Below are 15,280 nucleotides of genomic sequence, written 5' to 3'. Positions count from 1 at the left end.
TATAGAAAGACATGTTAGTGGAGCTTATTGTCAAAATGGTGCCCTAAAGTCTCCCTGATTCAAACAGCCCCTCATTGTGCCCCTCCAATCGCACTGGTATCTGGTTGCTTAAAATCAGCCACCAGGCAATTTACCCCAGGAGAAACTTTTCATCCTTAGACTCACAAATATTATGAAGTGCACAGCAGTCTGCTATGACCATGGAACTATTTTCCTCATTTAGGTCTAACCTTTCTTAAAGGCAGTGCCAGCATGCTTTTAATCTGCCAAAGGCACATTCTATAGTCATTCTGCACCTGCTCAGTCAATTGGTGAAGTATTCCTTGCTGCTGTCAACATTTCCTGTGTAAGGCTTCATGAGCCATGGGAGTAAGAGTTACACTGGATCTCTCAGGATCATGCTGGGCATTTCAACATGCCCCATTGTAATCTTCTGGTCTGGAAAGAAAGTCCCTGCTTGCAGCTTTTTGTACAGGTACGTGTCTTCAGGAGCACTGGTGTCATGCACTTTCCTGGACCACCTCATATTGATGTTAGTAAAACGGTCACAGTGATCCACAAGCACCTGCAATACTATAGAGAAGTACCCCTTTCTATTGATGTACTCCATCGCAAGATGGTCTGGGGCCAAAATAGGGATATGCATGCCATCTATCACCCTGCCACAGTTAGTGAATCGCATTGCCACAAAGCCATCCACTATTTCATGCACATTGTCAAGAGTCACAGCCCTTCATATCAGAATGCAATTAATGGCCCTTCACACTTGCGTTAACACAGCCCCAATGGTGGACTTCCCAACTCCAAACTGATTTGTGACTGATCAGTAGCAGTCTGGAGTTGCCAGCTTCCACACAGCGATTGCCACGTGCTTCTCCACCAAGAGGGCAGCTTTCATTTTGGTGTCCTTGCATCGCAGTGCTGGGGTGAGGTGGGTTTCCCAGGAAGGTGGGTTTCTGCATCTGAAAGTTCAGCAGCCACTTATCATCCCAGACCTGCATAACAATGTGATCCCACCACTCAGTGATTGTTTCCCAAACCCAAAAGCAACGGTCCACCATTTGCAGTTGCTCCATGAATGCCAAAAGTAATCTGATGTTCTTTCTTTCCATGGCACACAGCAGGACAGGTGCCTCTGATTCCTGTTCAGATTGGGTGCTCACAATATACTGCATGACCAGATACGATGTTGTTCATAACACTGACCACAACAGTAGAGAACTGTGCAGGATCCATCCATTCAGACAGAGATGGTGGGTGCACAGTAAACAGGGGCCACTGAAAGGTGCCCTGAAACACAATGAGAAGTCCATAGAATAATGTGATGGAAAAAACTCCATCATGGGATGTGGAGCCCGTACCCATGATGCACTGTGATCCATTCTGCTTTCCCAGAACTCCTAGTTGCAGAAGATGGGGAATAGCTACCCACAGTGCACACTGCTCTCTCTGTCGATGCTAGAGCACCAACTGTAGATGTGCTCTGCTGACTGAAGGAATGTTGTGTGAACATACACAAGCGATGCAATTATACCAGTTTTTTATCATCAACGTAACTTGTGTCAACAAAACTCTGTAGTATAGACAAGGTCTTCGACTGCTTGTTGCTCTGCCCCGCCCAGAGGGTGAGAGCCCCAGACTGTGTTTGCTGTCTGCTCCAGCCTAAAGGCTGCAACTAAAGACTGCTCATTGCTCTGCCTCACCCCGAGTGTCAAGGCCCTTAGACTGGCAGTTGCTATCTACCGAAGCTGGAAGGCTTTGGGCTAAAGACTGCTCTGCCCTGACTTGAGGGTCAGGCCTATAGACTGTGGATAGTTGCCTGCCTCAGCCAGGAGGCCAGGCCAGAGAACGTGTGCTGCTCTGCCCTGATCAGAGGGTCAGAGCCCTAATCTGCTAACTGAGCCCCCCCACCCCCAGTTACTGTGTGATACAGTGAGACAAAGTGGCCTCCCTTGGAGCCTGACTGGGAGGGACACCCACAGAAGCACTAGAGTAAGCTTAAACAAAACTGGAAAAAAAGAAGAAAAATGTGCAGATATGGAGTCTGACATTTGTTGCATGAGATACTGTATCTAATGCCCTGTTGAGAGTTAACTTTCTGTGATGTTCTTAAATATGCATACACAGCAGGGCTCCAGAGCTGCTTGTGCTCCAAACAAGGTCAGAGATGAGAGATGAATTTTTGGCAGGATTTCTATTACAAAATGAAAGCTTTAGGATTTCCCTTCAAAGAGCAGATGCCCATAGGTGAAAATCACATCTGATTTGATGATGATGTGTTTCTATTCATGTTTTGTCTTTGTTTCTCTAGGGACTTCCTCCTGACTCATACACACTCCCCCGCATTGATTGTGAGCACTATGGATTACAAGATGCATATTGTGATAATAACGAGGCAAGGAACCCAATTTACCCTTGCCCTTCAGTTCCACCTTCACCATGCCACACAGATTTGATTTAGAAAACAAGCAAAACTACATGGTGAACAGCAGCTGCGGTGGAATTCTTATTTATGAAACCATTTAAAAGCCAAACGTCATTGGCTTTTCCTCACATGCAAAACTTTTCACAATAATCCCAGTAGTGTCCTTGAAATCCTTTTCACCTTCTGTCATTGTTATGCTGATTTTCTAGTTGCTCCTCCTTATGGGTGTCTATAGTCAGAAACTGGAAAAAAACAATAAAGTGGATATCACTGTTACGTCAGTTTGCTATACATTGATCACTTTGTTTATACAATAATATGGTACACCTCTACCTTGATATAACGCTGTCCTTGGGAGCCAAAAAATCTTACCGCGTTATAGGTGAAACCACGTTATATCAAACTTGCTTTGATCTGCCGGAGTGCGCCCCCCCCCCCAGAGCGCTGCTTTATCGCGTTATATCCAAATTCATGTTAGATCGGGTCACGTTATATCGGGGTAGAGGTGTATACTAAAACTGGTATTTAAATCTCTGGATTATGAAACATTTTAGCACACATTTTATAACATGGGTGAAGGTAATCCTGATTAATCTTAAATGCACCTTTCCTTATTTCTGATTTGAGCTTGGAGTTCCATTATGATATCCTCCATAGGACTTGTCCTATCTTACTGGCACAACAGAACGTATAGCTTTACTGTTCTTTAGGTAATATCTGAAATATCTGTCTAAAGCTTTTGAATGTTTTTGTGTAAGAATAGGAAAGTGAGAGGGAAAAAATATAAATAATTTTACATATACAAATTAGAGAAGAACACGAGTGTTCATCAAAAGTGCAAATACAAATCAGTGATTCACATCTGAAAGACTTTTTACATCTCTACTTACTGCATTATGTGATACAAAATATAGGCTAATAACAGGAAAAATGTTACTTTCCCACAGCAGGTGGAGGTGTAATTATCCGACAATCACCATGTATTTTGCTTCCTACTGCTATTGTAGTACTGAGTAATGAGCATCTCGATTTTGGCCAATTTATATGGATTAATTTTAGATATATTGAGTCAGATTCTGACCAGTCTTACATTGACCTGAATCTAGATTAACCCTAGCAAAGATAATGGAGTGATTCATGACCTCAGAGAGTTTGGTTCTGTGCATGTATGTGATTTTTAAAATTAGTTTGTTTTTTCCTTCCCTTCCTTATGATTCTTACGGTGATTATTTTCCAAACTTTTGCCCTGATTCTTACTCTCTGCCTACCTATGGAGCTGCGTTGCTATCCCTACTGAATCACGTATTTCTGACATTCAATCTCAACTCATAACCCAAAATGTCCACTTTAACCTTTCCTAGTAAAATAGGCTCCTACCTGCCTCTCCTCTCCCTGCCTTGAATCACCTCACTGTACCCAACTGCTTCCTTTTCCCACATATTGCTTTCAACGGCCAAACTCCTTTCCATACAAATCAGCTCAAGTCCAGATGCCACATAGTCTACTGAAGTATCTGCCACTGCTACCTCTCTCTCCTCAAAGGTAAAGAAAGGATTCTGGTGGAGGTAATGATGCTACCCCACATGATGTTGCTGGGTGGGAATGCAGATGCACCAGATTTATCTAGTCAAGACTGTTATAATACAAATTTTTTAGTTTGTAAGAAATGCAGGAGATTAAGCATGGTAACGTAAGTCTGAGCACTCTCAGTCAGCTCTGCATTGCTACTACCTATGCCATCTGGATGAGTACATTCTTTGTTCTTTAATCAACAGATTGATTATAGATGACAATTTCCTGACTCAGAAAGTGTTGCAGTCAACCTGGGGGAATTCTTTATTAGACATTATCCTAACAGATAAAGAGGAACTGATCATAGAATAAACAATAGTGGTAGCTTAGGTACAAGTGATCATGACTTGATCACATTTATAATGTGCAAGCAGAATAAAGTTCAGACCAGTAATACATATTTCTGGTGCTTTCATGGGGCCAATTTCACAAAGCTGGAAACAATTATGAGCCAAATCTGCTGGGAGGGAGAATGCAATCAGAAAAACGTGAATGATAAATGGGAATCATTTAAGAACATGTTACTAGATGTCTGGAAAAACACAATCGAGGAAGAAGGCTCTATTGTTAAAAAAGCTGATCTGGTTTAAAGAGGAAGTGAAGGCAGCTATAATATACCAGTATATAAAACACGGACGAAAGGGGAAGTTGATAGTAATGAATATAAATCAGAAATTAAGATTTGTAGAAAACTATCAGGAAGCAAAGGGACACAAGGATAAATCTATGTCCAACAGATTAAGGACAATATGAACTTATTTAAAAATATTTTAGGAAGCAAAAGAATCCTGACAATAGTATTAGTCCATTACTAGATGGAAATGGTAAAATTATAAATAATGAAGAAAAGGCAGAAATGTTCAATAAATGTTTAGGTTCTGTATTGGGGGGGGGGAACAGATGATATAGTCTCATCAGATGGCGGTGGTAAGTCTTTTCCTTCAACTAGTATCTCTAGAGAATGTTAAACAGAAACTACTAAAATTAGACATTTTTAAATCAGCAGGTCCAGATAACTTCCATTCAGGAGTTTTAGAAGAGCTGGCTGAGGAGCTCGCTGGGAAGCTAAAGTTGATTTTCAATAAGTCTTGGAGCACTGGGAAAGTTCCAGAAAGCTAATATTGTGCCAATTTTTAAAAAGGGAGAACTGGATGACCCTGGTAATTATATGCCTGTCAGTCTGATATCAATCCCAGGCAAAAATAATGGCATGCCTGATACAAGGCTCAATTAATAAAGAATTAAAGGAGCATAACTTAATTCATGCAAATCAACATGGCTTTATGGAAAATAGATCCTGTGAAACTAACTTGGTATCTTATTTTTGATGAGATTACAAGTTTGGTTGATAAAGGTAATAGAGTTGATATAATATATGTAGATTTGTATAAGGCATTTGACTTGATACCACACAGCATTTTGATCAAAACGTTAGAGTGATATAAAATTAATATGGCACATATCAAATGAATTAAAAACTGGCCCAACTGATAGGTGTCAAACTTTAATTATAAATGGGGAATTGTCACTGAGTGGGTGTGTTTCCAGTGGGGCATCACAGGGATTGGTTCTTTCCTCTATGCTATTTAACATTATGAGGAATGACCTGGAAGAAAACATAAAATCATCACCGATAAAGTAGCAGATGACACAAAAATTGAGGGAATGGTAAATAACAAAGAGCATAGGTTGCTGATTCAAAGTGATCTGGATTGCTTGGTAAACTGGGTGTAAGCAAACAATATGTATTTTAATATGGCTAAATGTAAATGTATACATCTAGGAACAAATAATGTAGGTTATACTTACAGAATGGGGGACTCTGTTCTAGGAAGTAGTGACTCTGAAAAACATTTGGGGATCAGGGTGGATAATCAATTGAATCATGAGCTCTCAATGTGATGCCGTGGCCAAAAGAGCTAATGCAATCCTGGGATGCGTAAACATGGAAATCTCGAGGAGGAGTAGAGAGGTTATTTTATTTCTGTATTTGGTACTAGTCTGGCCCCTGCTGGAATACTGTGCCCAGTTCTGATGCCCACATTTCAAGAAGGAGGTTGGTAAATTGGAGAGGGATCAGAGAAGAGCTATGAGAATGAGTTAAAGATTAGAAAACATTATTTATATTGATAGATTCAAGGAGTTCTATCTATGTAGCTTAACAAAGAGAAGGTGACTTGATTACACTATAAGTATCTACATCGTGAACAAATATTTGATAACGGGCACATCAATCTACCAGAGAAAGGTATAACATGGATTGTGGCTGGAAATTAAAGCTAGATAAATTCAGACCAGAAAGAAGGCATAATTTTTTTAACTGTGAGAGTAATTAACTAGTGGAATAATTTACAAGGGTCATGGTGAATTCTCCATCACTGACCATTTTGAAATCAAGATTGGATGTTTTTCTAAAAGATCTGCTCTAGGAATTATTTTGGGGAAGTTCTATGGCCTGTGTTATACAGAAGGTCAGACTAGATGATCACAATGGTCCCTTCTGTCCTTGGAAACTATGAATATATACAATCATTATAGCCACTACTTGTAAAAGAGATGTTCAGAATGGGGAAATGTTACTTATCAGAGACACAGATATCCCTCTATGATATGAAAGAATAGACTACTTCCAATCTCAGTCCATCAGGCAAATGATGGTCTTAAAATGTGTCGTAGAACGCGTACCCAGGTAATGTCAGTTTCTTTTGTAAGAATTAAAATTTCTAATGGCCTGATTGTCAGAGCACTTGCAGATACCATTGACTGGGCTGGGCATCAAAGGTGCTCTCCAGGCTGGGCATCAAAGGTGCTCTCCATCAGAATACAGTTATCTTCAAATACTTGGTAATTATTGCCCAGTCTCTAACCCTTCTAATTTAGGGAAGGTTGGTGAAAAGGTTGTGGTGGGACAAATTTGGTCTCAGTTAAAAGTCCTCAGTTTTCCTTGATCACATTCAGTCTGGCTTTATATCTGGAAATGCTGTGAATACTGAAATAGTTTACTGGTTGATCTCCTTGTGATAGACAACAGTTGTATATGCAGTTTCCTTCTGTTCATTATCAGCAACTTTTCATATGTTGACCACAAGATTTTGTTGAGCCATGTATGGACCCAGGCTGGTGAGTCATAGAATCATAGAATCATAGTGATTCTGATCGTATCAGACTGAGACTTTGCCTCAGATATTTTTCATAATCACTCACCTGCCTCAAGGGAACTGTTATGTGGGGTAATCAATGCAAAGGTTCATCTACCCCAGGGGTTCCCAAACTTGGTTTGCGGCTTGCTCAGGGTAAGCCCCTGGTGGGCCGTGAGACACTTTGTTCACCTAAGCATCCACAGGTACAGCTGCTCGCAGCTCCCATTGGCTGGGAACGGCAAACCACAGCCACTGGGAGCTGTGAGTGGCCATACCTGCGGACGCTCAGGTAAACAAAACATCTTGCAGCCCATAAGGGGCTTACCCTGAACAAGCCGCGAACCAAGTTTGGGAACCCCTGATCTACCCGCACACACACAAACTTGTTAAACGTGTATATATCTGTGTTAGACACAATCATGCCAGACAGCTGCGGGTGGGGTCACCAGACTGCAGACACCGCGCAGCTCTGTTTCCTTTTGCCCAATCCAAATGATGCACTGTCCTTGAGTTTCCAGTGTTTGGCTGAGCCTAGAGACTAGATTAGAACAAAGCAGCTGATAGTTCTTCCAGATAAAATGAAGGTAAATGTCAATGGGGTTCAAGAAGGATTTGGAAGTGGACACAACAGTCTGGGAGAGTATCTGACAGGGAGCCAGTTACAACTCCTTAAGCCTCTCCACCAGGCCTTGTGAAGGTTACAGTACCTACTCCAAATGGACACTCTATGTATGTTGGGGACGCCTCTCTGCAAGGAAATACCAAGCAGGAGGTTTCCACTACTTTTATGTGATGTGAGAAGTCCAGGGAGTGGAACATGGCAGAAAATCTGCCCCAGAAGATACAACAGTTTTGGTTTCTGCCCTATTCTTGAGGGAGTTTGTCCATTGTTCATTCAAGCAGCTCACAGCTTGAGTATGATGTTTTATACATGACCTCATCTCAAATCAAGCTGGCATGCATAAGTAGCCCAAAGTACCTCTTCTGTTTGCATCTGGCTAGTCATTTGCAGCTGTTATTTCAGATCTGAACCTCATCACAATCATTTATGCTCTGGCCCATATTGCTGCTGAAGGCCACTCACGAGTTAAACTAGCACAGCATATGGGTGCCTACCTTCTTCATGTTAGCCACAGAAATCATGTTATACTTGTGGTTTCCTATTTGCTTCAGGCTGAATTCAAAGAGATCACTTTGTTCTTTAAATCCGTATATGGCTTTAGTCTTGGCTATTTGGGAAACTGGATCTCTCCCACTCTGTCCTACCACAACAGAAGAAATCAGATAGAGTATTTGAGTTAGCATTCCCTGAGCTAAATATCAAAAACCCGGTGGTTGGGCCACCTCAGTGGATGGTCTGGAATTCATTCCTTCTACTGGGTCAACAGAAAGTTAAAATTGCTTTCCATTAGGACAACTGGAAGACTTCTCTTCCCACAGGTTATTGCCTGGGGATAGAAGCTAGGGATATGTCTACACTTCAGTAAAACATCTGCAGCTGGCCTGGGTCATAGCCCCACAGCCTGAGCCCGCGAGCCCAAGTCAGATAACCTAGGCCAGCTGTGGCTGTGCTGTGGGGTTTTATGTTACACAGGCATACCTCAGAAGATACAGCATCTTGAACCGATCTATTGTTTTTATCTGAGCATTTAGAAAGTTAAATTGCATTCCTATCCCAAGAGAATTCCTGTCATTGGGCTCATTTTATAGAGAAATAAAGATCAACTGACAGATATTCATGATGTTTGTGATTCTAGACCTAAGAAGTGATGACAGATACTGAATGGTGATCCACAGCAGTAAACTAACCCCCTTGGTGAGAAGTATGCCTTTTCAGGATTAACACTGTATGACTGTAACACAGATCCAGGTATGAAGCTGTCCTTTTCTATTTTTAATAACCAACAAGAAAATGTCACAAAGTAGAGAAATCTGTTTCTCAATAGGAACTGTACAAAAAACAATGGAAATATTATTTTTTGGCTGTAAACTGGTTAGTAGTTGCAGTTAAAAAATAGAAGATACGACTGAATTTCTAAACTATTTTCCCCCCTTATCTTTAATATTATAGTGTTCTTTGGAAGATATTTTAAAACTTTGATCCTAAAATTAATCTGCTATTAACTTAATATGGCTTGATTTAAACAAGTATTTCATAATGCTACCCCTACATTCCATCATTTTATAAGGCTCTCACACTACCTGTCTTGAACTGAGAATTAGGATAAATAATTGCCATAAACAGATAGTTAAGGGTTAATGCCTCTTTTACCTGCAAAGGGTTAAGAAGTTCACCTACCCTAGCTGACATCTGACCAGAGGAACCAATGGGGGAACAAGATGTGAGACCTATGACAATAATAATGACTTATTTTCATACAGACTTTCATCTAGAGAGATTCTAAAGAGCTATAAGAATTATATGTGTAGAGGAATAAATTCCACCATTGAAATGCAGCCATCCTTTGAGATGGGGGTTGTAGCATCCTGACTTATTTTTCAAGTCTCACAATAGTGCTCACATATTCTGATGATGGTGCAGTATAAACACCTAGATAGATTAGAATAAGAGGCTGTCAGCCAGGAGGACAACTGGAGCAGAGAATGCTGAACAATATTGGTGAAGCATATGATGGCAAATTCTCAGTCTTATGAATGGTGCTGTAGATCTTTCAGGTAATGACCACACAATGGAAACAGGAGTTGTACCTCAGCTTTTGCAATATCATCTAAGAGACACAAAACAATCTAAGAAGCATTTATCCACCTAAATTTAACTCAGATAAGGACTTTAGGAGAATTAGTCCTGCAGTTCCAGGTAGTGTAGGCATTCATGAGTACTGCTAAGACCACTAAACCATATCCTCAGGCATACCCCTCCCTATTCATAAATCAATGTCACTCTTGACTCAAACACTTTGAAATACTACTTTTTATCATAGATCACTTGTGTACGTGTATGTTACTGTGAGATGGTACTCTCTTCTCAGGGATGGATAGTGCTCCAAATCTATTTGATATCTGGCCTGAACAACTGATCAAGCTCAGTAATGAAAACAAAATAATTCAGTGGTCCAGTTCCTTTGCTAGTTCCCCAGGAAAGCTCATCAACCACTCTCATCATGATTTAGAAGAAATTATGCTGCTGTAAAAACAAAGAGCAGATATGTTTGTGTCTGATATTCAACTGCAGGTGTCTTGACAATCCTTCTGTATAACAATTCTCAAAAGGTCTATACTACGATTTTAAGTCGAATTTAGCAGCATTACCTCAATTTAAGCCTGGACCTGTTCACACGATGAAGCCCTTTTTTTCAACTTAAAGGGCTCTTTAAATTGATTTCTTTACTCCACCTCCAACGAGGGGATTAGTGCTGAAATCGGCCTTGCCGACTCGAATTTGGGGTAGTGTGGATGCAATTCGACGGTATTGGCCTCCGGGAACTATCCCAGAGTACTCCATTGTGACCGCTCTGGACAGTGCTCTCAACTCAGATGCACTGGCCAGGTAGATAGGAAGAGGCCTGAGAACTTTTGAATTTCATTTCCTGTTTGGCCAGCATGGCGAGCAGATCAGCACAGGTAACCATGCAGAGCTCATCAGCATGATGTGCACATTGCCGGGGCACATTGCCTGGCCCATACTTTGTGAGAAGTCTATGTCCATGTCTATGTCCTCATCACTCTTGTCACCATGCTGCCATCGCCTCCTCGCCTGGTTTTGCTTTTGCAGCTTCTGGTTCTGCGCTGAAAAAAGGCGCGAAACAATTGTCTGCCATTTCTCTGACGGAGGGAGGCGCAACTGATGACATGGTTTACAGGGAATTAAAATCAACAAAAGGGGTGGCTTTGTATCAAGGAGAAACACAAACAACTGTCACACAGAATGGCCCCCTCAAGGATTGAACTCAAAACCCTAGGTTTAGCAGGCTGTTGATTTCACAAAACAAAATCGGGTCAATTTCTTGTTTTGATCCACTCCACCTATCATTTACATCTTAGGCTGGCAGCAGACGGTGCAGTACGACTGCTAGCCATCATCATCTCTTGGGTGCTTGGCAGAAGATGCTGCATTATGACCGCTAGCCATCATCATCTCCTGGCTGCTCGCCAGAAGATGGTACAGTCTGACTGCCAGCCATTGTCATCTCCTAGGTGCTCGGCAGAAAATGGGAATGACCTGGCTGAGTCACTCCCATGTCTGCCCAGGCACCCCAACTGACCTCACCGAGGTTGGCTAAAAGAGCACCCAGGATTATGACGACGATGGCTACCAATCATAATGCACCATCTGCTGCCAAAAGGCAATGAGTTGCTGCTGTGTAGCAATGCAGTCCCACATCTGCCAGCACCCAGGAGACGTACGGTGACGGTGAGCTGAGCGGTATCCATGCTTGCAGTGGTATGTCATCGGCTCAGGTAACCCAGGAAAACAGGCGCGAAACCATTGTCTGCCATTGCTTTCACAGAGGGAGGGAGGGAGAGGGGGGCCTGATGACATGTACCCAGACCACCCGCGACATTGTTTTTGCCCCATCAGGCATTGGGATCTCAGCCCAGAATTCCAATGGGCAGCGGAGACTGTGGGAACTGTGGGATAGCTACCCACAGCTACCCACAGTTCAATGCTCCAGAAGTCGACGCTAGCCTCGGTGCTGTGGACGCAGTCCACCGCCTTAATGCACTTAGAGCATTTTGTGTGGGGACACGCACAATCGACTGTATAAAAACGATTTCTAAAAATCCGACTTCTATAAATTCGATCTAATTTCGTAGTGTAGACATACCCAGTGTCTACCAAAATCTGGCCTGTATACTGTGGTAACAGGAGAAAGCAGGAATGAACATTAACTACTCACTTCTATTCTTTGTCTGTCCATCATGTGTGGATTTTTTCTAATCTTTTTAACTGCTCTATGAAGAGGGAAATAGGTCAAATAGTGATTTTAGTTTTGCCTCATCTAAGTACTGCAGTACTAATGTGCTGTGGATAGTTTGCATGTAACAGGCAGGTTACCAAAAAGCCATTAAGAAGCAGGCAGCTAAAAATTAAACCATGATAAAATATGAACAAGGAGGGGAAAGGAATGAGTCTTTCTGCTGAGCTTATTTGGTACTTCCAATAGGAAAGAAAAAAGTTAAATGTACCATACTGTAGGTGAATTTCACTACTTTCATATGATGGAGTCATTCTTTTCTTTGCCTGTTCGGATAACGGAGCTGGAGAGAAGGCAATCCCATACAAAACAATTGCTGGACACTATAAACTTCCTTGATTCTATGGATTAGATATTGAATATTATGTATTATACTCTTGATCACTTTGAAACAGACTTGGTAAAGGCAACTTAATCTATCTGGTCATAGTGACAGCACATCCAGCTTTCAGTAAAATATTGTCATAATAATAGGTGCATGTGTGCTGTACCTATCATTGATTTCATATCACTTCAGGTCACTGTTACAGGCTACCAGTCTCAGCATAGTCTGTATTATGGTTCCTTCCCACACAGGCCCCTCAAATCGAGTAACATATATCAGCTAGTGGAGTGTGATGCAGATGTTGCCATCTCTACTACTGTTGTTCCTATCTATAACTGTGACACAAGCTGCTAAATTGAGAATGATAATTGTTGATGATATAATTAAACGATAATGATAATAACAATGTGTTATGTACTGAGTGACTTTTTCTATAATTTAAGAACCAACTCCTCAATCTGTGTATGGCTAGCTAGACAGCAGTACAAAATTAAATATCTATATTTCAGAGTAGTTAGTAAAAACAAGTTATTTAATGTGAATCCATAAATTAATGTGGAGCCATTACTTTATATTAGTTCCCATGTAGTTAGAATTAGTAAGTAACCTGTATGTCTCTCCAGTGCATCTGCATGATATGCCATGTCTTTCCAAAACATCTGTATGGCAAGCCATCTACACAATTTGGGGGTCAAGTAATTGGAAAGACAATCTACCACATGTCCTTTTCAGGGCAGAGCTTTAAAGCCCTTACTTCCCCACAAAGGCTACAGAAGCAACAGATGAGTCAGGGGCCAGCCTTAGTACTTACCAGAACCAAAATGTCCCTCTCAGGAACTCAGACCCAAGAGGGTATCCCCCACTACCACCATGCAAATCCTAACCAACTAATAACACCAGAATTAGAGAGTGAAGCTCGAAATTCCCCATGCTCCTCTGGAGACCACAGCATCTCTTTGCTTATATGTTGAACTCTTTCTCCTACTAATCATCTGTCTTGGTCTTTTTAGATTGCCAACTCCCCAGAGCAGGGACAATGCATCCTATGTGTTTGTACAGTGCCAAGCACAACGAGGCTGTGATTCTGACTGGAACCTTTGGGCACCAAGGCAATAGCAATGAAGTAGAATTTTAATGAATTAGAAATGTAACAAATAATCTTCCCTCTTACAGGTTCATAAACATTTGGTTTTGTTCCTTCATCGAAGAATACTGAATCAGAAAGCTGTGACATTTAGCTCCATCATTTAGGCCATTCATTTGTATTCCATAACTTCTGTGGAGAACTGACATGTGTGATAATCCTCTAGCCCATGAATAATGTTCTTGGCTGGCAAATCTACTGACATGTGGGAAATATTTCAATCTTCTCCCAGTTTCTCTCTAATGTTCAGGCTTCTGACTTCCTATAATTTCATCAGTAATGTTTACTGAAAATTGATTCAGAGTAACAGAAGAGATAGATGAGCCTCACACTTCACCAGTTAACAGCACATAGTCATTAACAAAACAATCTATGTACTTGGCAGATACTATATCTTGGGCAAAAGTGACTATGAAGATCACTTATAATGACTTATGGACATTAGGGCTCTACACATTAGTCAGTCCCTGATATAAGCTAATGCAACTCCATCAATATTAGCAGAGTAGCACTTGCTTACCTTGGGGATGAATTCAGCTCTACATTCCTTTTTCAAATTCCTATGCAACATGATCCCAGTTCCCCTACTCGACACCTATCTTCCCCACCTGCATTTCAGTGTTGATTTTTTCACCCCACAATTTACACAAATAGTCCTGTAAAACACCATGCGTATTTTTGGCACTGTGGAAATTATGGGCCAGATACTGGCATGTGGCTTAACTGCACAGAGACAAAGTCAGGGTGTTTGTGCAATACTGGCTTAAGCTCACTTTTGCTCTACCCTGATCTTGGTGCAGAGCGGTGCAGGCCAGATCCCCATGTTGTGTTTGAACAGCCGGAGAGTTACTCTCCTACCTCGGGTTGCAACAGCCCTGTCCGAAGCACAGAAAAGGGCAGGCACAGCACAGAGGGGTCAAGCCACACCCCCTTTCCTCCAGCTTATCCCTTCTGACCAACAGCAAGGGAGGGTGATGGGCATTAGTTATATCTACACCTGCTCTGTGCCATCTGAGAATCACTGCATTGCGGTGATCTTTCCAGGCCAGGCTAACCTGTCTTTAAAGGCAGATTTTGTGCACAGCAGCCATACCACACTCAAGAATCTGTCTCATAGACAGTATTACACTTACAATTTGAAGAAACTGTTCATATAAGAGGGCAGGAGTGGTGGAGTGGAACTCATTGCAGCATGGCCAAAACCAAGCTGTCATGGATTAGCGTTGAGCAGAGCTTTAGAATTCGTGTAATTCAGGCTGCAGAGTGGGCTGGAATATAGAAAACAATTCCCAGGTTTAAAGCAGATGTACCGTACAATAGTTTAGTTCCTGAAGTAGGACATACTTTTGGAAAAGGAGAGAATAAAGAGGTAGAGCTACAGGATAGAAATCAGAAATACAGGATGATTCGTATTTTCTAGTTCTGTAAGTACAGATTTTAATGGCACATAAACTTATCTTTTGACCCACAAAGCTTCTATCTTCCCCTCCCCCCAAGCAACCCCTCCCCCCCAAAAAAAAACTTGATTAAAAAAAACAGTCAAGAGATCAAGAAAGAGGCATTTCCTAATCCTATAAGGTAAAGTGATAAAAAGCAAGCTAACAGGATAATGAGATAAGGAAAACAGCCTAATTGGTGATAAAATGTCAATATTCCAATAACTGTGTACCAGCAGTCCATTAGATTTAATTAGGCTCTCTCTCAGCAAGCAATAAGTCATGTGAAAGACAAATTTCA

The 15,280-nt window shown here is 41.4% G+C and overlaps 1 protein-coding gene across 5 annotated transcripts in view; it reads right to left on the bottom strand.

The window, feature by feature from the left end:
• KCTD8 (potassium channel tetramerization domain containing 8) overlaps nucleotides 1-15,280 on the bottom strand; it is a 170,340-nt gene that overhangs the window by 23,787 nt on the left and 131,273 nt on the right. Inside the window, exons 2-3 of one of the 5 annotated variants that reach the window (XM_045019261.1) lie at nucleotides 8,254-8,399; nucleotides 2,606-2,667 (exon numbers count right to left, since the gene is read on the bottom strand). The exons of 1 other annotated variant lie outside the window; for it this stretch is intronic. In XM_045019261.1, the coding sequence (XP_044875196.1) occupies nucleotides 2,606-2,667; nucleotides 8,254-8,399 (208 nt within the window). Of the gene's footprint in view, nucleotides 1-2,554; nucleotides 2,668-8,253; nucleotides 8,400-15,280 lie in introns of all 5 variants that reach the window. 3 more of the 5 variants (XM_045019262.1, XM_045019263.1, XR_006579824.1) reach the window with 3 other exon arrangements.

This window comes from Mauremys mutica, chromosome 5 (assembly GCF_020497125.1).
Source record: "Mauremys mutica isolate MM-2020 ecotype Southern chromosome 5, ASM2049712v1, whole genome shotgun sequence".
NCBI classification, from domain to species: domain Eukaryota; kingdom Metazoa; phylum Chordata; order Testudines; family Geoemydidae; genus Mauremys; species Mauremys mutica.
The sequence above is the reverse complement of the archived record's forward strand: the minus strand, read 5'-3'. Positions and strand labels throughout refer to the sequence as shown.